The sequence below is a fragment of the Sminthopsis crassicaudata genome, chromosome 2, assembly GCF_048593235.1.
Source record: "Sminthopsis crassicaudata isolate SCR6 chromosome 2, ASM4859323v1, whole genome shotgun sequence".
Lineage (NCBI taxonomy): Eukaryota > Metazoa > Chordata > Mammalia > Dasyuromorphia > Dasyuridae > Sminthopsis > Sminthopsis crassicaudata.
Window position 1 is genome coordinate 635384949 of NC_133618.1, and position 23995 is coordinate 635408943.

General features: G+C 39.8%; 1 protein-coding gene across 4 annotated transcripts in view; it reads right to left on the reverse strand.

The window, feature by feature from the left end:
• Positions 1 to 23995, reverse strand: part of TET1 (tet methylcytosine dioxygenase 1) — a 179200-nt gene that overhangs the window by 114315 nt on the left and 40890 nt on the right. Inside the window, exons 1-2 of one of the 4 annotated variants that reach the window (XM_074296580.1) lie at positions 11479 to 12609; positions 9582 to 9635 (exon numbers count right to left, since the gene is read on the reverse strand). The exons of 1 other annotated variant lie outside the window; for it this stretch is intronic. Coding sequence is in view for 1 of the 3 variants with exons in the window: in XM_074296576.1 (XP_074152677.1) it covers positions 9582 to 9635 (54 nt within the window). In the remaining 2 variants the exon portion in view is untranslated. Of the gene's footprint in view, positions 1 to 9581; positions 9636 to 9932; positions 10041 to 11478; positions 12610 to 23995 lie in introns of those variants that run through there. 2 more of the 4 variants (XM_074296579.1, XM_074296576.1) reach the window with 2 other exon arrangements.

Consider the following 23995-nt stretch of genomic DNA (forward strand, 5'->3'; position numbering starts at 1 on the left):
TTTGTTAAGCAGCTGCTAGGCACTGTGCTAAGCAGGAGGGATACAAAGAAAGTCAAAGAATAGCTCCTGCTCTGAGGAGACAACAAACAACCACGTACACACAAGATAAATAAGGATACTGAGAACTGGTAGAAGCTTTTTGCAGGTGTGGCTGTAGCTTAGACTTGAAGGAAGCCAGGAAAGTAAGAAGGAGGAACTGAGCAAGAAGAGTATTCCAGGGAGGGGGAAGAGGGAAGCTAGTGAATACACTTGAAATCTAGAGATGGAATGTCATGTATAAAAAATAGAAATTCAGGTACATTGACTCATATGGAGGAACGGTCAATATCACTGAATCACAGAATATGTGAAGAAGCATAAGGTTTGAAAAGGTAGGCTGTGTGGGAAGGGGTCCTATGAGCTAGGACAGACTTAGAAAGAAAGTGAAGGATGGAAGGAACCTGATGTGTGAAGACCTACCTAGTGAGCACCTGGATACCTTCGAATCAGCAGGACTCAGGATAAGCAAAAGTCTTTATTCTTGGTCTTTTGGGGTCTCCATCAGGGGAATAGATATAGGAATCTCCACACCTTCTTTCTCCCTCCACCGGCAAAGAATGATTCCCTCCAGTCCTACTCCACCCTCCAAGGCCTCTTTTCATTTACTGTATACACCCACAGATGGAGCCAGCACAGGATCATGGGCCTGGTCATTCTCCAAGGATATGCTAATAGAGTATCATCCAATTGGTAATTGGTCTTAAGTACTCAGCTATTCAAGTGCATCGGCTCAGAGATTCAGCCCTTTACACTGGTGTGCTATGGACCATGAATTTCTAGAGTTGGACACAATTGTAAAACAAAAGTAAGGGGTCAAGTTAAGAAGGGCTTTTAACATTAACCAAAGGATTTTATCTTTGATACAGTAGATAATGGGGAGCCACAGGAATTTATGGAATAAGGGAGTGACATGATCAGATCTATATTTTGGGAAGATCAGTTTGACAGGTTAGCAGAGAATGGACTGGAATGCAGAAAGGCTTGAGATGGGGAACTAAGCAGTAATTGGGTTTCCCTGACTCGAGGGACTCCTATATATGCCCCTTTCAGTTTCAGTCCAGGCATGAGGCAAAAGGGTGGTTGCAGTGTCAGAAGAGAAGGGGTAAATGTAAAAATGACAGAACTTGATGGCCAATTGAAGATGTGAGTTTCTGGAAAAAAAAGTCAAGAGTAATTCTTAGTTTGAGAGCCAGGTTGACCTGGAAAATGGCGTACTGTATCCCTGAAAGTGTTAGGGAATTTTGTAGTGGCAAGGGATTGGAAATTCAGAGTATGCTCATCAATTGAGGAATGGCTGAATAAGTTGTGGCCTTTGAATATAAGGGAATACTAATGTCCTATAAGAATTGATAAGTTGGCTGACTTCTGAAAAACCTGGAAAGAACAGATGCTGAGTTAAGTGAACAGAACCAAGAGAACACTGTACACAGTAACAGCAACATTGTGTGGTGATTAGTTAGGACTGCCTTAGCTCTTCTCAGCAATACAGTGATTCAAGACTATTCCAACAGAACTGTGATTGAAGATGCCATCTGCATCCAGAGAAAAAACTATGGAGACTGAGTGAATCAAAGTATATTATTTTCACCTTTTTTTGTTTTTTCCCTTTTGTTTTGATTTTTCTTTCACACCATAATATGTAAATGTTTAAAGTGATTTAATATGTATAATCTATATCAGATTGTTTAATGCCTTGAGGAGGAAGAGAGGTAAAGTAGGGAGAGGAAAATTGGGAACACAAAGTCTTACAAAAATGAATGTTGAAAACTATCTTTACATGTAATTTAAAAAAAACAACAACACTATTAAGTGGAGAGGAAAGAGAAAGAAATAGGAAAGTTGAGGCAGCTAGATGGTAGAGTGGATGAAGCAGCAGGCCTGGAGTCAAGAAAATCTGAGTTCAAATTCACCCTCAGAACTTTCTCTGGCAAGTCACTTTAACCTTTTTTATTGGGATAGTTAGGTGGTACAATATACAGTGTGCTGGACCTGGAGTCAGAAGACTCATCTTCCTGAATTCAAGTGGGGCTTCAAATAGTTACTAGCTAAGTGACTCTGGGCAAGTCAGTTTCCCCCTTTGCCTCAGTTTCCTCACCTCTAAAATGATCTGGAGAAGAAAATGGCAAACTACTTCAAAGTCTTTGTGGAAAAAAATCCTAAATGGGGTCACAAAGAGTCAACCAGGCACTGACATGAATAAACAACAAACTAAAGAAGCTAGGGAAAAAAGAGGAACTGGGGGTGGGGTGTGGGGTGGTGGTGAAGAGAATGAGTTCAATACCAATAGCTGCAAGAATTTGCCAAGCAGCACCTCCTAGCCTTTCTCAAATGTATTCTTATATAGCAAATATTCTTATACAACTTTATTTCTAGTTTCTGGTTGATTATTCTGCATCAGTTGTCAAACTCACTAGCCACTGACAACATTCTTGAACCCAGGAACTAGATTAAAATGGAATTGGGAAATGTTTAGCAAAATAAAAAATACAATACAAAATAAATAATGTTAACTTGTGGGGGGTTTTAAGTCAAAATATGGCTCACAAGGATCTTCCTTGAGTTTGATACCTCTGCTATACATGATATATTTAAAACATGGGGGTTAACACAGATCTTTTCTTCCATATGTTCAGGCTTAGTACAGAATTTGGGGGCCTGGCAAACAACTTTTTGTAAGCGGAGATTAAAGGGCAAAAATAAAATGCTTTCATGGTTTAAAGATCCCATATTTGATAACTATTCCTAATTTTTTTTTTTGAGATTTTTAGGAAACAGATGATTACATATATATCTGAGGCAACTGAGGTTAAAAATGACTTGCCTAGGGTCACACAGCTAGGAACTATTAAGTGTCTTGATTTCACATTTGAACTCAGATCCTCCTGACTTCAAGATGCATACTCTATCCATGCACCATCTAGCTGCCCCCATTTCAATAATTTTAAATGAAAGAATTTTGTGGGCCATAAATTCTTTTGCCACCTTCCCTTAAAGCACCCAATAATAAGAGATATAATTTTATTCAGTTAAGAAAAGGATTGTTAATTATTCTAAATATAAAATTTCAGAATTAAAAATTACAAAAAGCATTTTTTTCTTTAAAAAGTTATTTTTTCATTTTGTTAACATTTATTACGATGTTACAATCAATGTACAACCACATTGTTTTGAATTAGTTACCTAGAAGCCTATATAAATCCTACAAATTACTTTTGTATAATTTGGATGCTTCTTTTTAAACTTAGAGAGGGACAGACTCAAATTCAGGGAATTTCTGACCCTCTTTGAGATATACATACTGTTTTATGATCCTTTATAGCTCAATAATATTTTCCCCACCCCCCATTCTTTAAGACTATTACTGAACAATCACCTATTTGTACTAATAGAGAGAGTTTTCATTCAGGAAGTTCCCTATATCAAAAAAATTATCAGACCCCCCTCAAAAGAAAATTTATACATACAAATTTTGCAAGCTTGGTACAAAAATCGTAGGCTCTTTTTCCAAATATATGATCTGATAATAGGTAAAAGATACTATTTAAAAGGAATAAATGTTCAAGCTTTTGTTTAGGAGGTTGCAAGGGTCCAGGAGCTGAGATATGAACCTCTCTCTATTGCCAGGTTTAGTTCATTTGATGCCACACTTTAAATATAGAAGACCAAAGTATCCTGTTTACACAACAGCACCTTACAAAGCAATTTAAAAAATAAAAAATGACCCAAGTATGAGTGTGTGTTTGTTTTGTTTTTTTTTTTTAACATTAGAAAAAAAAAGACTCAGTATTTACCTAAAGTTTAAAAACAAAAGTAGAGGTAAGTCTTTGGCAGGCTCTAATAGCTTGAAGCAAATCTAAAGATTTAGTGTCTACTTAAAGAAAATAAAATAAACACACCAAAGGCCCAAATTGTAAATATTAGTAGCACCACTCCAGCCAGCTCAGCTCCCTTCAATCACAACCTCGAAATAGTCAAAGGTCAATTCAATCTAAGTTTCTCAAAAAGCAGTCACAAACCTTAAAAGCTTTTTTTTTTTTTTTTTTTTTTTTAAAGGAAAGCTTGTTAATTTCTGATTCTTTGAAATGTAACAATGGTGTTAAAGGTCACAAAAGGTTACTTTATAACCAAAGTTAAGAGAAGCAACTGTCATACCTAGGAACCCAGTCTTTATTGATATCTGAAACAAAGCTATCCTAAGAAATGGGAGGAGCAGCTTCAACAATTGGAGTCTTTCATTTAATCACAATATAAGTAACTACAGGAGAAAGGCAAGTAGCTTCATTGTATCAGGCTTATCAATAATTTAGGTTAAACCAGTCCAAAAAAAAAAAAAATCCCTTTCCCCTTTTAACTTCAGAACAATTTTACATCTCAATCTCCAATATTCAGAACACTAGTACATGGAGAAAAGAGTATATAGCACATCAGTAAATCTCATCTTCAGTGAAGGCAACTTTAATGATTATTATTTATAGAGAAGCTAGCAGAAAGATGAAGTGACTTTTTTCTTTGTTAGATCTCATTCTGTAAGATTTCTGAATGGTTACCCAAAGATTTTGTTTCAATTTTTTGGTAGTAAGTATAGAATCTTGAAATCATATTTTTACATCAGATCTGTGCTTTGTAAACCAGACCTGTCCAAGAAGGGGAATAAAATTCTTTCTCTGAGCATGAACAAGCAATGCCCTAACTAAACCCAAATCCCTGTCTGGGTATTTTTCCTTTGTAAAACACAATACAGAATAACTTACAGGAAAGGATTTAAAAATTCATCTGGGACAATCCCCTCATTTTACAGATGAGGAAACTAAGCCCCAGAACCCTAGTAACTTGCCTGCCCATGGCCATATATAGTAGGTTATCTATAGAGTTAGAAGCCAGCTTTTCTGATTTCTGGTTGATTCTCTTTTGCCCACCATGCTGCTTTTAGTGGTGTTTACTAGATAAGCTTACCTGGAAATAATGTGAGGGGGAGTGATGAAAATAGATTTCTCAACCTTAAATTACAGCAGTAAAGTCATTCCAATTACAGACGCATTTTCCATGAAAAAAGAAACTGTGAATTGCAAAGGCAATGGGCCCACATTGTAGTCCACAATGTAGACTAGATACTTTCTAAAAAGCACATTTCAAATCACAGTAACACAAAACAAGAATCTACTACAAACACCCCAACACAAAAACTCAACTCTATTCCAATCAAGGCTCAATAAAACACACACAGAAACACACTAATAATAATGTACAATGAAAATACTATTGACCTTCTGATAGGAGGATATGAACCTGAAGTTGTTTTTTCTAATCAGGCCATGAGTACTTCAAGAGTCCTCCACATCCTTCCATCCAATACCTCTTTGTTACCAGAATGCTTTTAATATGACAACTTGGGAACATTGAAATAGATCTCATAATAAAATGGTTTTTTCCCCCTCAATGAACCAACCAATGCTTTTCTTTCATGCTATTTGCAATGTCTAAATGTTTTTATCTTGTCAGAACATTATAGTTTGTTTTAAAAAGAGGAACAGAGGTAGAGGAGGACCCAACACAGACCTCAGTATTATGGTATCAGTTGAAGATACGCTTCAGACAATCAGATACCCAGGCCTTCACCAAAACTGGACCAGAAAAGCAAAGTTTCTGATCACGCCTCCAACTTGAAGAAAGGCTCTTTCTTCCACATCCAAATATCTTCTGACAAACAGGTGGGGGGAGAGGTTCAAGTAAAGGGTCTTTTTCAACAAAGAGGAGTTCTAAAGATTATCCCTGAATGAAAGTAACACTTTAAAAAGCTAAGGGATGCCCTTCAGTATGGTGTCTCTACAGCAAAAGTGACTTCAAAGGGTGACAATTGTTTCCACTTACAATCCCTTTTTGCCCAAGAAATTTTCATGTGACACCAGTGTATAGGTGATGTGGTTAGGGGAAGATATCAGATGATGGCAGGCACCAAAAGTTAGGGTTCAATCATGTAAAGAATTCGAAATGGCCATTCTCTTTGGGAAAAGATAGATTTATTTAGGGGAAGGGCTAATGGACAAAATGAAGGGATACCATAGACACCAGGAATGGTAACTATGAAGTAGAATTGGGAGAACATATGAAAGACAAGTTTTTCAGTGGAACTCACAATTGCCCAGTAGAAAGGGAATACCCCATGAGGTTGAGGCATGCTCTTAGCTGGCAGGCTAAATCCTGAAAAGGACTAACACCACCACCAACAAAAACAACAAAAAACACCTAAAAGAGTTAACTGTAAGGAGGAGTGGGGTTAATAGTGGAGTGGAATATCCCATAACATGGGGTGGAGAGTATGAAGAAAGACACTAGGCAAGGGCTGGTGGACTGACTCAAAGGAAGGCAGCAACCATGGAATGACCCATTTTGTAGAGAAAATTTAATCTCGGGGACATGATTGGGATTTTGGACAGAGCATGTGAGCTTAAGATCTTTACAGCGGGTGGGTTAAAGGTTTGACAGAACTTGTTCAGTCTGGATGACCTTCCTAGAGAATGGGACCATGGAGCTAAATTGATATCAATCTGAGCCTTCTCCCCGACAGCCTCAGGGATTAATTTTTTATCCGTTCCTCTACTAACCACACCCAACATTGAAGATATCATAAATATATACTTATGTGTAAAACCTATCTGTACCTATACATACAAATCATTTACTGATAATAAACTATAATTTCATGACCCCCACATTCAATTAAGAAACTGGGATCTAAACCCACAGTAAAAAAAAGCTGGGCATTTGACTACAATCTGGATATTTTCTCACCCTAAGTCCTGAGACTAGCAGCAAGGAAGATTGTCCCTATCTCAAATCCTAAACCTAGGAACTTTAATTTATAAGATGTTCCTTAAGTTATAGCTTCAGTTATCCAAAGTACATAACTTCTTTAAACTTACATATTATATAGTACACATGTTAAGAACTAAATTACTTATGTTTGGACAGAGTAAAATATTTAAAAGGGAAAAAAAGCCACCCTTAAGTCAAATGGAAAGATATTTTAAATGCCAATAGCATCACCTACTTTCTCAACTCCTTTTAGGAAATTTCAGTACATTCATCTAATAGCCAAAATTTTATTCAGCTGAAAAACTGAGGCACCCCAGAATTCAAGATGGCTAGTAATGGTAAACCCCACACTACAGGTTTTAGGAAGAAGCACTTTGCTTAAAAGTCCTACAACACAGCTACAAGGCTATTCAATCAAAAAACAAAAAAACAAACCAAACCCAATGAAGATGCACAGTCTGTTTATTATGGAGATTCACTTGGCGGGGTGGGGGTGGGGGGACAAGAAGCCAGAAGTCAAATGAAATCAACATAAAAATGAACTCTCTTCTAAACAAAAAGACTATCTTAACAGTCAAAGGAATAAGCTTCCTTTGAAAAAGGCTGTATATTTGGCCCTAGTGATTTATATTATCTTTTTTTTTTTCTATAATTTTAAGGAGAATGTAGCAACTTGGTCAGAACAGAGGGGAAAAAGTTTTAAACTTCTGACTTTATGAAATGAAGAGATGAATATATCCAGTATAGAAAAAGTAAAGAAAGATTAGACATGCAAATGAGTATTTTTAATGACAACTATCCTACTTAATGGGAGGAAGGGAGAACATGAAAGCCTAAATCTGATGTAAGAATTATCAATACTCAGCCAGAGAGAGAATTTATGCAGGAATAATTCTATTGATTTTTTAAAAGCCATTTTATAATATGTAAACACATCACGTATGCATAATATGTACATACACATATGTGTATACATAATTATTATATATAAAAAACATAAATGTTATGGACCAAAAGGAATCTATTAAACCTTAAGATAATATAAAAGTGCCTTGGCACAAATCCTCTCTTGGCCTAAGCAAAGAGGATAGTAGTAATTTTCAAAACAAATGTAAACCCATCATTCCCTCTTTCAATAAGTGTGGCCATTTTTTAAAAAACCATTAAATGACTTGTGTATCTAATATATCTTTCAGTTACTTCAATTTGTTTAATGACCAATAAGCAGTCTCTCATTCTCCTCTCTGGGGTCATATTTATATCTTTATCTCTGTGTTGACATGGAGGAAGGAAGAAAGGAAAAAGCAGAGGGAGGGAAAAGAGAAAAAGGAAAGAAGTAATTTTCTTTGGTCATTAAATAGACTGACCATCTGAATTACAGTCTAGATCCCACAGGACCACAAATAGCTAAGCAGAAGGCCCAGACCTCAGTAGGATGAGTCAGTGGTCTGATTATTTGGTCAGAGATGGAAATACTGAGCATAGAATTACTGCTTCTGATGCTTTAAGAGTCTTGGGAATAGGAATGAAATTAAGCAGAATCAGGTGGTTTTTAAAAAAATAATCAATAAAATTGATGTGAATGGACATTCTTGTACTACATGACCATGGGGGAAATGAGACAGTATTCAGAATTGGAGTTTTTCCTTGGGTCAGAGCTACTTGCAAGTCACCCCTCAAAATATCACCATCTCTGTCTTGCATATTTCTATAGCTTTTATACAATTCACGAACCCCCCCCCAAGACACAATTCTTATTTTTGCAACAGTCACAATGTCATCTTGTTCAACCTGTTAATTTTTCTTTCAGCTCTTCTAAAATATTATCCACTTGGTGAAACATTGTAAGAATTTTACTGACAAACCAATTACAAGTACAGTTTTTTTTTAAACCCAGTAGTTTTGTTATAAAATAGTCTCTTGAATTTCTTAGTCTATTTGTTCAGCCTGTTCATATTTATAACAATATGTCAGTTCTCACTCTGCAGTAATTTGTTGCCATTAAAAATAAGCAGTTATGCTTATGCTAATCTAACTTACAAGACTATTGCCTCGAATCTCCTTTTAGTAATGCCTTGTAAAATCTGCGAATTATATTAACCCTTTCATACCCCCTATACAATTAATAAATTAAGCTGCTATCACACAGACATTAACCATTTGATGAAAATAAGTAAGTGATCTACACAACCTCACAATTGTTCCACGAACAATTATCAAAATAAAGACTGTATGAGAAGAATCATGTTTAAACCAAAATATTTTGGCTATAAATCGTAGTAGTAAGATGTAAAGGAACTATTTACTAGGAAATTCACAAGGTCTCCATTATGGAACTTTCAATTAAACCTCATATGACATTTAATTCGGAAATCAATGTCATTGCTTTCAATTTCAAATAACTCCCGGAAAGCTTAAATCCGCCTCGCAGAAATTGAACACAAATACCAAAATTCACGGTGACCAAATAAATTAATTTCCTTGGTCGTGTAGGTAAATAAACTTTCCATTACATAGCCCAGTGCGGCACTGGAAAAAAAAGGACGCAAACGTGTGCCTTGGGCACTACCACATCAAGAAAAGGGACTTGGGCTTTTCAAAATTCATTTGGCAGATTAAAAAATCAGGAGCTTTAGCGCTTGCGGTTAGCGTCCAATGTAAGCTAAGGAATAAGAAAAATAGTCTATCGCGGTGGAAAAACAATTATGATGAAATCAATAACCGGTTACCTTGAAAACTTTGGACTTCTTTTCCCTCTGGGGTCTCTTGTTTTCCTTTATAACCTAAAAAAACCAAATTGCATAATGAGCCTCATTTGGAGACCGAGGCAGAGAAAAGTGCCCCCTCCAATTAATGACAACTGCCCAGCACAACTCTTTGTATCTCCCCGAGCCGCATACATGTTGGATGGGCGGAACTTAAAAAACAACAACCGCGGTGCAAATGTTCCACTTGCAGATCTTCCCCCAGACGCCGTCGGGCAGCCCACCTTCCCCCTCCTCCTCGTCCTCCTCCCCCTCCCCCGCCCCCAGCGGGTCCTTCTCCCCAGCCCAGCCCAGCCCACGAGGGAGCCATCTTGCCTGCTCCTGCAGCCGCCGCCGCCGCCGCCTCCACTGCGGGGCCGTCCCGCCCAGCGCCCGGGGGGCTCGGGCTCATGGTGCCCCGGGGCAGCCCCGGCCAGCCCGCCCGGCGGACGGCGACGGCGCGCCCGGCATGCCTCCCGCAGAAACAGCCCCAGAAGAGGGGGTGCGGTGCCGCGGCGCGGCGCGCCCGGGCAGTCCGGCAGCCGGGCGGCGGGCGCTCTCCAGCCCGGCCTCGGCTCGCCTCGCCTCGCCTCTGCACGGCCCCGTCCCGGTCGCCGCCGCCGAGCCCGGCCCAGACAAAGGACCGCCTGTACAGGCTTGACTCTTCCCCACCTCGGCGGGACCCAGGCGGCCCCAAGCTGCGGCATGGAGTGGGCGGCACAGGATCTGGGCTGCGCCGCCGCCGCCAACCGAGGCCCCCGCATACACAATGCACCGCAGGCCCCCTACCCCGCCCCGCCGCGCCGCGCGCCCCGCGGGGCTGACAGCCGGGCCCGGCGAGCCCCACGCGGCGGCCTCCGGCGGATGCCCGGGGTGGGGGTAGGGGGCCGGGGGGCAGCTCTGCGGCCCCCAGGGGTGCGGGCTGGTGTGCCCGAGGTTCGAGGCTGAGGGGCTGGGGCGGGGGGAGGGGGCGCTGAGACCCGAGGGCGGCCCGGGCTCGGCGAGGTACGGTGCTGTTTGACTTTATAAGGCAAGGCTCCATATTAGCTCTATTTAAAGGCGGGAGGAGGTTATTTGAGGACAGGCTCGCTGGCCTCGCCTCGGCGCGGCCCCGCTCGCTCAGCTGGCGTGGGGCTTCCGGGCTCCTTCCTCCGCTAACCACACCTTTGCAGCAGCAGCAGCAGGCGCGGGGCCCCTCACCCGACGCACTCACAGCCATTTGATTTCTGTCAATAAACGTCTACGGGTGAGTGGGAGCGGATTAAAATGAGACTGGCAGCAATGACAGAGAAAGGGAAGGGAAGCTTCGTCCAGCGCACTTCCTACCGGTGCGGAAGGACCGAGGGAAAGCCTTTCTCTCCGTTTCTGCAGACACTTGCGCTGACCTTTTCAAAAGCAAATCCCCCATCTCCCTGCGCCGCCCCCACCCCCACTCCTGAGATTCAGACGCCGGGCTTCCGTACAAAAGGCAGCTCTGGCTTCTGCCCACCCGGAGCCGGGCATCGATTCCCACTGCGGAGCGGCCCCGCCACATCGCAGCTGCCACAGTTTGCAGGTGCCACCCCCTGCCTCGGAAGAACACAGCCCACCTAGCTGGGCTGCCAAGTCCCCGGCGCTTAATGAGAGCCACCCCCTCCCCCCGCAGTTGTCTGAGCGCTAAAGGGAGCCCTCGCTTTGCTTCCCACACTTCTGCCCTCCCCCCACACACACACCTCGGGCCCCAGTACGGACGCCCAGTCCCGCACCTTCCCCGCCTCCCTCCGGCCCAAGGAAGAGACCCCATGGGGGACCGGAACGACAGCCCAAACCAACAATAGACAGCGCCTCGGAAGAGGGCTAGTCCCGGAAACAGAGCGCTAGACTTTGCACTTTCTCCCCCTACCTTATCTGAGCCCACCTGGCGGTCTGCATTTTGACTATAAGCCCCACCTTGAACTTGAAGTCAGAAGCTGTTCTCAAATCCGGTCTCGGCAACTTATTACCTGTGTAACCTTGAGCTTGTCACTTCCCTGCAAAGGCTTCACTATAAACCAGTGGGTTGGACTAAATAATCTCAAAGGTCCCTTCCCCTGCTCTAGCAAGTTACAAATCATTTTCTTAGTCAAGATTCTAAGTAGGGCATACTGACCAATCTCCTACCCAGCCTCCTAATCTATCTCTCCCCCTACCTCTCGTTAACTCCCAATCACCACCCCACCACCCCCACTTCCAAAAATAAATCGAGGAAGAAAAACCGTCTTAGATAATGGGGGTGGGGGAACTGAGGTCTCATGACTCATTAAAACACATGTAATGAAACTGATAAGTTCTAAAACCGATTCAAATCCTGACAAGCTAAGCCGAAAATATCTCGGAGGGGGACAGGCGGAACGGGACAATAAAAAGCAAATCTGATATGGATGCAGTGTTTCTAAGCTGCAGAAAAGTTTCCATGATAACTAAATTCATGTCTAAAACATCCCATAAGTTATTCCTAGGGTGTTGCCATATTTCATAAAACAACGCTGAAGGACGCTAATTATAGTCATACCTGCTCTATTACTCACCTGGTTATTCACCCCCCCTCCCCCAAAAGCCAGATCAGGAATCAAAACCCAAGAATAAAAGCCGGTTTAAAATAACTCAAAGAAAGCAAAGCTGAAAACATTAAGTGCATAATATTTTCTCCAGGCAGGGCACTTATGAAGATGGAAAATAACATTGGAGGTCTAGGGGCACTGTTCTGTAAACTGAGTGAATAAATAAAGTCTAATTTCATTGTTGTTGGATGGGAGATTTTAGGAAAATGACCAAAGCAGATGCTATGTCCAAAGACCCAGTGAGTCTGACCCTCAGAGTTGTATTTTTTAAACAAGAACAGATTACTAGTGACTGATGGTTAGAGCCATTTTGCTCAAAATCTTCTATCTGGGGGCAGCTAGAGCACCAGTCCTGAAATCAGGAGGAACTGAGTCAAATGTGATTTCAGACACTTAACACTTCTTACCTGTGTGACCCTAAGCAAGTCACTGAACCCCAATTGCCTCAGAAAAAAAAAAAATCTTATGTCTAGTGATTTAATAGCCTCAGTTCAATGAAAAGATGACAGTGTCACCAGAAAGAATTATTAGACAACACTAGCCCCCTCCCCCCCCCAAGAAAAAACACAGGATATGCAGAAACTCAATTCAACCCCTTTCTTATCTAGAAATGAGGCAACCTGGTTCAGGTAATCTAGGAACGCAATTCTGCTAAAGGATTTGATTAAGTAACATACCTCTCGGGGCATTAGTCTTGTGATTTGTAAAAAGTAAATCCTGGTTCCCTGCCCCCATAACAAAGAAGTAAACCAAGATTTAATGACAATAATTCCAATTTGAGAGGTAGGAGTAGGGGCAATCTGCAGCCTGGGAGATTGGATATACTGCTACAGTGGGATACAGGAAGTTATAGATTCAAATCTTGCCTTCAGGCAGTCAACCAATCTGAAATTAAACAGATTCTAAAGTAGAAAGCCTGGCAGAGGGAGCATTAGAAGGAGAACATCAGTGAAAGGAAAATTTGGAGCCAGCTCAACAGGTATTACGAACCTACTAGGCTACAGAACACAAGTTTGAAAGAAATGGATTCTGGGATCTCATGAACTTGATTTTTCTCCCCCATTATAAAATCCCATGTCAGCCACGCCTACCCATTCTAGCCACTCTGGTCCATGTCCTGCCATAATTTGTTACAGGGATGGCCTCCAACATGCTGGAGGCCATCCCTCATCTTCTAACTTTGCATAATTGGGTCTCATCTGTCATTGCTCACTTTCATGCACCTTCTCATTCTATCATACATTTCTCTGATGTCACCTTTGACTCCAGTTCCATGTGCATGGAGCTGTCATAAAAGTCATAAATGAACAAGTGGAGCCCAGAAATAAACAGGAGCAGATTGGATGGCTTTCAGGAAATCACAAAGTTCTTTTAATGATTCCATGCTTTTCCTGGAAATAAAGGACTATCTTTACAATATTCGTATTTTGCTTGAGTTGCATTGCTGCAAGCCCTGAAATAGTACAATCTCCAAAAATTAAAAAAATAAAATATGAAAATGAGGATCAAATGGAGAGAGCAGCCTAGAGTAGATGCAGGAAGCTGTAACACAGAGCCAATGAGGTGCTGGAGGTCTGAAAATGAAAAAAGAGCACAGTTCCAAGTTGCAAAAAAGCTTTCAGCTTGATACAATCCAAATCCTGAGCTATGTCTTAAAGATGGCAAAGGCTGCAATAGACAAAAATGGGAGAACCTATTGTACTAGAAGATGGCATCTACAATGAATGGTATGGAAGCAGATGCAACAGTATGAGATGAGAGAATAAAGAGAAATCAAATGTTTTAGGACTAATGTGGGTGAAGATCAAACCAAAAGCATGATTTTTATACTAACAGTAATCCTTGCCCTAAAAATTTCAAACACTAAGCTTTTGGCAACCACAAACTTTGAAATATAATATTCTTTGAAAACTAGATCTCAGGCTAAGCTCAAACCCTCATATTACAGGTATTAATTAATTTTGATGTCAAATACCGGGAAAGAACAGTTTCCTTCATTACGCATGAGATGTAATAAAAGCCTTCCCCAAAATCTCACAATGGAAGAATTCATTGGAAACAAGGATCAAATGAACAGATATGGCCCTAAGTGGATATGTTTTATTGTCCCGTATTTGCAGACAATACGTTTGTTCCACCTTTCAAGTGTAAGTGCAGCCCTGACTAGGTACTTGCACATTGCAGTTCTGTTTCTCTTCTTTCTTCAGTCTTTTTGTTTCTCTCTCTAGTCAACTCCTCCCTGAAGACTTCTTTCTGGCAGTCTCCATTCCCTCCACCTTTTCCAAAAGGGCCTCTTGGATTCCAGATATTATGCGTTCTGCTCCATGACTTTCTGTCTACATAGATGACAAGCACAGTTGCCCCTTCAAGACTTCTGAACATTCATGAGAAAGACAAGAAGTAAAGGGGACAACTCAAGAACAGATAGACCTCCTTTGTGAAACAGAAGGAAGAGGGCTACATTAGAAATTAAACACACAGCAACAGCTAGGTGAAACAGTGTATAAAGCACTAACCCTGAAGTCAGGAAGACCTGAGTTCAAATCTGGCCTCAGACATTTAATATTTCCTAGCTGGGTGACCCTGGGCAAGTCACCTAACCCCAATTCCTCAGGGGAAAAAAAATTAAACATACATTAAATCCATTCTGATTCTTGCCTATAAAATGAAGGGACCTCTTTAGGTGGACTCTAAATCCCATGATTCTATTATCTTATAAATCTGTGATTCTATAACTATATAAATGGTTGGCAGGTGAGAACTGTTTCTGAGAATCTTTTCCTTTCAAATTAATATTCAGGGTATATAACTGATTAAATACATGCCTACAACAAGTGGATAGAGCTGGTTCTTCATGGAATCTTTAATTTTAAGTCCCAACATCATTGACAATTGACAATGCTAAATGAAATTTGTCCAACATTCTTTGATGCTGCTTTGGGTTTAAAAATGACAAATCTCCTTTATGAGAGATAGCAGGTTAATCAGTTTCAACCATCTGGGACTGGACTTGAAAAGAAAACCATCCCACAAAAGGAAATCCCTTCTCCTTCATCCCATTCAGTGCTGGCAGATCTCCTGTATGACAGAACTTTATGCATCATTGGCAGCCTTGCAAAAATACGTCTGTTACCAGAAAAAGAGACATCAATGACTATAATAATCAATTCTATAGTAAGTCCCTAGGTTTATGACTGCCCTAGAATTAGGAGAAACAAACAAAAAAGAACGCAAGAATCTATAACTTAAAACCATTCTTTTTTTTTTTTGGTGATTTTTTCCAAATCTAGCTCTTTGTAGTTAATATTTAATATATTTGTATTCTGTGTTAACAACTTCAAAATTAAAGTTATGGCTGATTTTTATCTATTCTAGGGAGGTAAACTAACTACCATCAATGTACCTACTATAAATTTAGATAATCTACACAGTGAATCAACTTTCTAATAATAGCGCACTACACACATCTCTAGGGAATCTTTCTATTACACTACGATGACTCTAATAAGTGGTTTTTTGTTCAGTCATGTCTGACTCTTTGTGACCCCATTAGGGGTTTTCTTGGCAGATATTGGAATGGTTTGCCATTTCCTTTTCCAGCTCATTTTACAGAAGAGGAAATGGAGGTAAATAGAGTTAAGTGATTTGCATGACATAGCTAGTAAATGCCTAAGGCTCTATTCAAACTCAATTAGACATTCCTGACTCCAGACTTGCCCTCAATACACAGCATCACCTAGCTGCCCCCCTAATAAGTATAGTATCACATATATCTGTTTATTTTATGCTATCCCATGCTTGGACTACAGATCTCCCTATCTCCCATATATCCCAACTAACCCAAGACTGGTCTTCTGAGTCCAAAGACATAATCAGATCATTCTAAATGCTCACAAACCTTCAGTGGCTCAGCTCATAGTGTCAGCTGCATAAGGATCAAACTGAGGAACCTTATTTTATGATACTCCTCTCTCTATACTCTACCCAAACTGGATTATTTATATTTTCTATCAACAAACTCCACACTTCCATTCCATGTCTTGGTGTAGAGGTTTCTAGGTTCTGGGTGGGGGATGAGAATGGGAGGAGAAGCTTTTTTGCCTGCTGTGTTTCTTAACCATCTTTCAAGACCAGACTTGATCCACTTGTTCTGCTTCCTGAAACTTTACCTAAATCCTCTACCTGAAAATAACCTTTCTTTCATCTAATCTGAACACTCATTCCTTTTATGATAACAACAGTTAACAAATTTGACGTCACTCTACACAATTTCTAATGTGATTCTCAAGGCAGGTACATACTACAGTTATTATTGTTCCCATTTGACACAAAAGGAAACTGAGGCTCAAAGAGAACACAAGGGTAGAGAATAAGAGAGTATTTCCAAGATGTTCTATGGCATAGATATACATAAACATGTTATATATATTGTGCAAGTTACACATCTACAAGCCTTATTTCCCTCTGTCAGATTGTAGAAAGTGACTTGAAGGATTAGAACCATGTTTGATTTGCTAGGATCATTAGAACTATGTTTGATTTGCTAGACTCTCTCCCAGCATGGTGTATCACATATAGTAGATATACAATAAATCTTTATTGGAAGACAACATCTTCCAACGTATTGAAAGACCAAATCCAGTGAAATGGAAGCCTTGGCTTTGGAGCCAGAGAACCTAAATATGAATCTTGGTTCTACAGTTAGGAAGATGAGAATTCAGATCTCATTATGAATACTTAAGTGTCTATGGGCATTTTTCTTAACTATAAAATGAGGGAATAACAGTTTTGGTATCAATAAATGAACATTTATTCATAGTGAGACAATCAACAGGCAGTCAACAAGAATTTATTTTGTATTTTTTTTATTACAGCTTTTTATTTTCAAAATATATGCATAGTTAATTTTCAATATTCACCATTGAAAAATATTGTGTTTCAAAAATTTTCCCTCCCCCTCACCCCCTCTTCTAGGTGGCAAGTAATTCAATATACATTAAACATATTAGATTCTTCTATACATTATTTCCATCATTTTTTTTTTTTTTTTTTTTTTTTTTTTGCTGAGGCAATTGGGGTTAAGAGACTTGCCTAGGGTCACCCAGCTGGGAAGTGTTAAGTGTCTGAGGTCACATTTGAACTCAGGTCCTCCTGACTTCAAGGCTGGCGCTCTCACCACTGCACCACCTAGATGCCCCTATTATTTCCACAATTATCATGCTGCAAAAGACAAATCAGATCAAAAAGGAAAAGAAATGAGAAAGAACACAAAAAACAAGAACACAACAACAAGAAAGGTGAAAATATCATGTTGCGATCTATACTCAGTTCCCACAGTTCTCTTGGTGCTGATGGCTCTGTCCATCATAAGATCATTGGAATTGGTCTGAATTACCTTGCTTCAATGAGAATTTATTAAACATTTTCTATGCATTAGGCACAATGCTTAATATTGTGAATACAAATCCAAGCAGAAAGACAGTCCTTGCCCTTTAATGGAGGAAGCCAACATACAACAGGGAGTGGAAAAGAGGGAGAAAAAGGTACTTCACTTTGGAACAGGATAGAGAAAGTCCTAGTCCTATGGATGTGAGTCAGCTGTACAATCTGGAGAGAAATGAAGACCTGAGCCTCCCCTTAAAATGAAAGTTTCTGAAAGAATCCAGCCAAGCAGAAGGGGAGGACACAGGGGTGGAGAATAAAAGAACATTTCCAAGGTGTTCTATGGCATAGGAAAGAAAACCCTGTGGAGAGGAACCAGCAGTGCAGCCTAGCAGGATCAACTCCTGATGTCCATCCCAATCTCCTGCAGCCTCATAATAAAACTGGACAGTTCATTGTCAGTGGACTCATAAATTTCACACAGAATGACAAGAACCCAAATGATGCATTATTCCTGAATATCTGGACAAGGTAAGCAGCATTTCTCTGATAAGAACTTTGTTCCTGTACAAGGCATAACAACAGGGAAGTTTGCTGTTTCTATTGGCTGGAAACAGCTTGACCGAGTCATTGGCCAAGATCTTCAGGGTTGGATTTCTCCTCAAATGTCTGGCAGATGAGTAGCACCATATTTCTCAATAAAATGTTATTGAGAGAAGAACTGTGCTCTGTTCTCTGGACATAGGAACCAATATAGAATCCAGATGGTACAGTCACTCATTGCAACTTATTTAAGAATCAAGTTTTCCCCAGTGAGCCAACAATTAATGCCAATTATTTCTTGAAAGAATATTTTCTGTCAGGTCCAGGCTCTAAGCTGAGAGAGTTCAGCTTTTTCCAGAAACCCTTATGTCTGTGGAGTCCCACAGACTGTCAGACAACATAAGTATCTAAGCATCCCCCCAAAACATACAGAAATGAATATAAGATAGTCTTAAAGGCACCATGTATGGGACTACCAGCCATCTAGGGGAGGGGGTGGAGGGAAGGCGGGGAAAAGTTGAAACAGAAGTTTTTGCAAAGGTCAGTGTTGAAAAATTACCCATGCATATGTTTTGTATATAAAAGCTATTTTTAAAAAAATTAAAAAAAGAAAGAAGGCACCAGCAGTTGAATGAATTGGAGAAGACTTTGTATAGAAGGTGGTACCTAAGTAAAATCTTGAAGGAAACCAAAGATTTGAAGAGGAAGGTTAACATAGAATATCTCTCAGTCAGAGGGGATAGTGAATATAAAAACAGAAGAGCTAACACCCATACCAAGATAAGGTCAAAATGGATTCATGATTTAGATATGAAAGGTGATGCTATAAGCAAATTTGGAGAACAAAGGATAATCTGTCTCTCAGATCTGTGAAGAAGGAAGGAATTTATGGCCAAAGAAAAACTAGAGAACATTATGAAATGCAAAAGGGATAATTTCGAGTATATTAAATTAAAAAGGTTTTATACAAACAAAACCAATGCAGCCAAGATTAGAAAGGAAACAGAAAAATGCAGGGAAATTTTACATGCAAGGTATCAGATAAAGGGCTCATTTCTAAAGTAAATAGAGAATGGACCCTATTTATGCAAATACAAGCCATTTTCCAATCCATAAATGGTCAAAGTATATGAACAGATGATTTTCAGATAAAGACATTAAAGCCATATCTACTCATGTGAAAAAAAAATGCTCTAAGTCACTATTGATCAGAGAAATGCAAATTAAGACAACTCTGTGATACCACTACACATCTCTTAGATTGTCTAAGATGGCAGGAAAAGAATGTTGAAGGGGATGTGGGAAAATGGGACATTAATACATTGTTGGTGAGTTGGGAACTAATCCAACAATTCTGGAGAGCAATCTGGAACTATGCCCAAAGGGCTATCAAACTGTGCACACCCTTTGATCCAGCAATGTTTCTAATGGGTCTGTAGTCCAAAGAGATCATAAAAGAGGAGAAGGAACCCACTTGTGAAAAAATGTATGTAGCAGCTCTTTTTGTATCAACAAGGAATTGGAAACTGAGTGGATGCCCATCAGTTGGGGAATGGCTGAATAACTTATGATATTTGAAAAGTAATAGAATGTTATTGTTCTATAAGAAATGACCAGCAGGAGGATTTCAGAGAGGCCTGGAGAGACTTAAATGAACTGATGCTAAGTGAAGTGAACAGAACCAAGAGATCATTGTACATGGCAACAACAAGATTATGTGATGATCAACTGTGATGGACTTGGATATTTTCAACAGTGATATGATTCAAGACAATTCCAATAAACTTGGGATGGAAAGTACCATCTGATTATGGATCACAACATAGTATTTTCACCATTCTTGTTATTTGCTTTTCTTCTTCTTTTTTTCTCTTTTTGATCTGATTTTTCTCATGCACCATGATCAATATGGAAATACATTTAGAAGAAGGGCTCATGTTGCTGTCTAGGAGGGGAGGGAGGGGAAAGAGAAAAATTTGGAGCACAAGGTTTTGCAAGGGTAAAATTGAAAAACTATTTTTGCATGAATTTTGAAAATAAAAAGCTATTATTAAAAAAAAACAACAAATAAATAAAAAACAGAAAAACAAATAGACTAATATGATTGGATCAAAAGTTTGGGAAGGGGGGCAGCTAGGTGGCACAGTGGATAGAGCACCAGCCCTGAATTCAGGAGGACCCAAGTTCAAATCTGGTCTCAGACACTTAACATTTCCTAGCTGTGTGACCCTGGGCAAGTCACTTAACCCCTGCCTCAGGAAAAAAAAAAAAAAAAAAAAAAAAAAAAGTCTGGGAAAGAGGCCAGATTGAGAAAGTCATTAAATGTCAGATAAAGAAGTTCATATTTAATCTTGGAGCTAATTGGGAGCTTGGAGTGGAGTGATGTGTGTTTTAGAAAAATGCTTTAGCATCAGCGTTAAGGACAGGTTAGGGTGAAGACAGACATGTGACAAAGAAATTAAAGAGGCAAAAACTGCAATAGTCTGGTCAAAAGATAGTGAGGTCCTCAATAAACATGGTGGCTGTGTGATCAATGGAAGAGGAGACAAAAAGAGTTAGTGTGGAGGTAGAAACAATTCTTTGGGCCAGTTTCCTTATCTGTAAAATCAATAAGCTTAGAAAAGCTGTTCTCTAATGTCATTCCAATTCTAAAATATGATGATGATGATGATGAAGACCCACAAGATACTCCAGCATTTCAAATGAAGTAACAAGTATCTTTGAGGTCAAAGGTAAAGGGAATAACATCACTATTAACTTTCTCTTATCTTGTCACTCAGAAAGTAAGAGAGAAATACCTTTTTTTAAAAAATATGTCTAGAGGGGAGGGATAGCTAGATGATGAAGTAGATAGACCACCAGTTGTAGAGTCAGGAGGACCTGAGTTCAAATCTGGTCTCAGACACTTAATACTTCCTAGCTGTGTGACCCCAGGCACTTAACCCCAATTGCCTCAGAAAAAAAAAAAAAAAAAAGAATTGCATGTTTAACCTTTATTAAATTGCTTGCTGTATGTGGGGTGAGGGGGAGGAAGAGAGAAAAATTTGGAACACAAGGTTTTTCAAAGGTGCATGTTGAAAACTATCTTTGCATGTATTTAGAAAAATAAAATGCTCTTTAAAAAATCACCTTATACTCTCAAATTACAAATGAAGGAATGGTCGATTTTCATCTTTCACATTTCATTGCATCTGATTTCTGGAAAGGGAAATGAAGGAATTTTTCTTATTTCGAGAGACCTCTCCCATAGCAGGCAGTTCTGCATTGCTACTTACAGCAATATTTACTTTTCTTAGGCTCATAGATTAGCAGCTCATCTAGTTCAACTCCCTCATTTTGCAGATGAGGAAATGAGGGGATGAATTAATATATACAAGCATTTGAACTTTGAACTCAGGTCCTCTCACTTCAAGGACAATCAGAAACTAAAAGGGCAGGCATAGCAAGTCCCAACCTTGACACATCCACCATCTGCTGCCTTTGCTCCTACACATGCTGCTGAATACATCTGGAAGAAATTACACACACACACACACACACACACACACACACACACACACACAGCCTGTGTTGGTTGGGTCCACTACACAATTATGTTACATAATGTTAACTAGGTACTCACTGTGGAAAGGCAATCCACAAATAACTCAATTAATTCACTGCTCACTACAAAAACTATTTCCGTGCTTCTTCAACTTCCCATGGTACTCCTCTCTTGAACTTACTCCATATACCAATCACTTGCCAACTCTCATTTCTTCACAACATCTGTTACATAAGTCCCTTCCTCTCCCGGACACAGCCCTCTAAAGCAGAGTTGATCGTGTCATCTCCCTATTCAATTAATTCCAGTGCCACTTACCCTCTTCCCTCTCATTGCCTCCGGATTAAATATAAAATCTTCTTTCTTCCCCTTATGATCCTTCCTACTCTGGCCCAGACTTATTCCAGTCTTCATGCACTTTCCTCTCCTCTACATATTCTACACTCCAGTAACATGAGCCTGCATATATGGCATCTATATGTTCCATGTTTTTTCCATGTCAGCTCTATGCCTTGTCACTTTTCCTCATACCTGGAATGCCCTTCCTCTTCTTTTCCATCTTCTGGCTTTCTTCAAGACTCTGTTCAAGTCCTGCCTTTTGCAGCATTTGCACATTTTTCCTCCCATCACCCCTTACTGCTCATGCCTGTGAGATTATCTCCAATTTACCTATATATATCTTATATGTAAATAATGTTTACAATATGTTTTTTCCATTAAATGCAAATTCTCTTGCTATGTATCTCCAGCACTTAGCAAAGTATGTGGCACATAGGAGACAGTTAATAAAGCTTGCTGACTGGTTGATAACAATAAACACACTTATATGGCACTTTATATCTTACAAAACACTTTCATAATAATAACTCCATTTCACAAATGAGGAAACTGAGGTTCAGAGGGCTTACTTGCCAAGATCACACTAAGAATTCAGGGATAAGAGCAGCTAAATGGCACAGTGGATAGAGCACCGGCCCTGAAGTCAGAAGGACCTGAGTCAAATCCAGCCTCAGACACTTAATATGCTCTAGCTGTGTGTCCCTGGGCAAGTCACTTTTTTTTCCCCTGAGGCTGGAGTTAAGTGACTTGCCCAGGGTCACACAGCTAGGAAGTGTTAAGTATCTGAGATAACATTTGAACTCAGGTCCTCCTGAATTCAGGGCTGGTGCTCTATCCACTGCGCCACCTAGCTGCCACTGGGCAAGTCACTTAACCCCAATTGCTTCAGCAAAAAAAAAAAACAACAAAAAAATTCAGGGATAAGACTCAACAATAGCCCTTGTGACTCTAACCCTGGGCTCTTTTCACTCTCTCTTAAAATAATAGGAAACATTTCTAATATGTATTTTACATAATTTATCTCATCTATCTCCTAGTATAATTCTATACTTAGATTTCTTACTCCTTTAAAAATTTTTTTTTCTGAATTTAATAAACGCTTACAAAGAAGACACTTCCATATTAAGATCAGAGCAGAAAAAGAAGATTCCTATGTAGAACCACAAATCTCTACTCCATACAATTTGCTTCTTTTTTAGATAATAATGTCAACAGGTGAAGTTCAAAGATTTTGTTTGTCTGTTTCTTTCCCTTCAAGCTTCCCTCCTGACTGCAGACTTTCTCTCCCATGCCTTTAACTTGGAAGCTCATCTTTTTCCTGGACTATTTTTCACCCTGGAAAAATCCTCTACTCCCAGGGCCTCTCCTTCTGGTTAGCTAGTTCCTCTTGGAACTTCCATTTGAAGGAAGTTATCAGGACCAAACATGTCCTTGTTCCTTTCCTGACTTCATGGGACGTTCCCCCATATCCTCTAGTCAGGTTTCTTGTCCCTCCCTACTCTTGCCTGTTTGGATTTTACTTTTATGATGTAACATTATAATGTAATATAATGTATATGGGAGCTGCTAGGTAGCGCAGTGGATAGAGCACCAGACCTGAAGTTAGGAGGACCTGAGTTCAAATGTGAGTCAGACACTTAACACTACCTAGTGTCTACACTCTGTTAAGTGCTTTGCAAATATCTCATTTGATTCTCACAATAATCCCATGAGGTAGATGCTATTAATATTTCCATATTGCAGTTAAGGAAACTGAGGCAGATAACAGATAAATGGCTTGCCCAAGATTACATAATTAGGAAGTATCTGAGACTGGATTTGATCTCAGGACTTCCCAACTCCAGGTATTCTATCCAATTTTGTAGAGGATCACAGACAGTGAGGGAACTCTGGGTGAGGTATGAGACCCTTCAGCCCAGAGGGAACCTGCTACCAAGGTCTGGTTCAGTTCCCTGTCTCCCCTAAGGGTTCTCAGCCTTCCGGAGAAATCTGACAACCTGTGTTGTGATTGA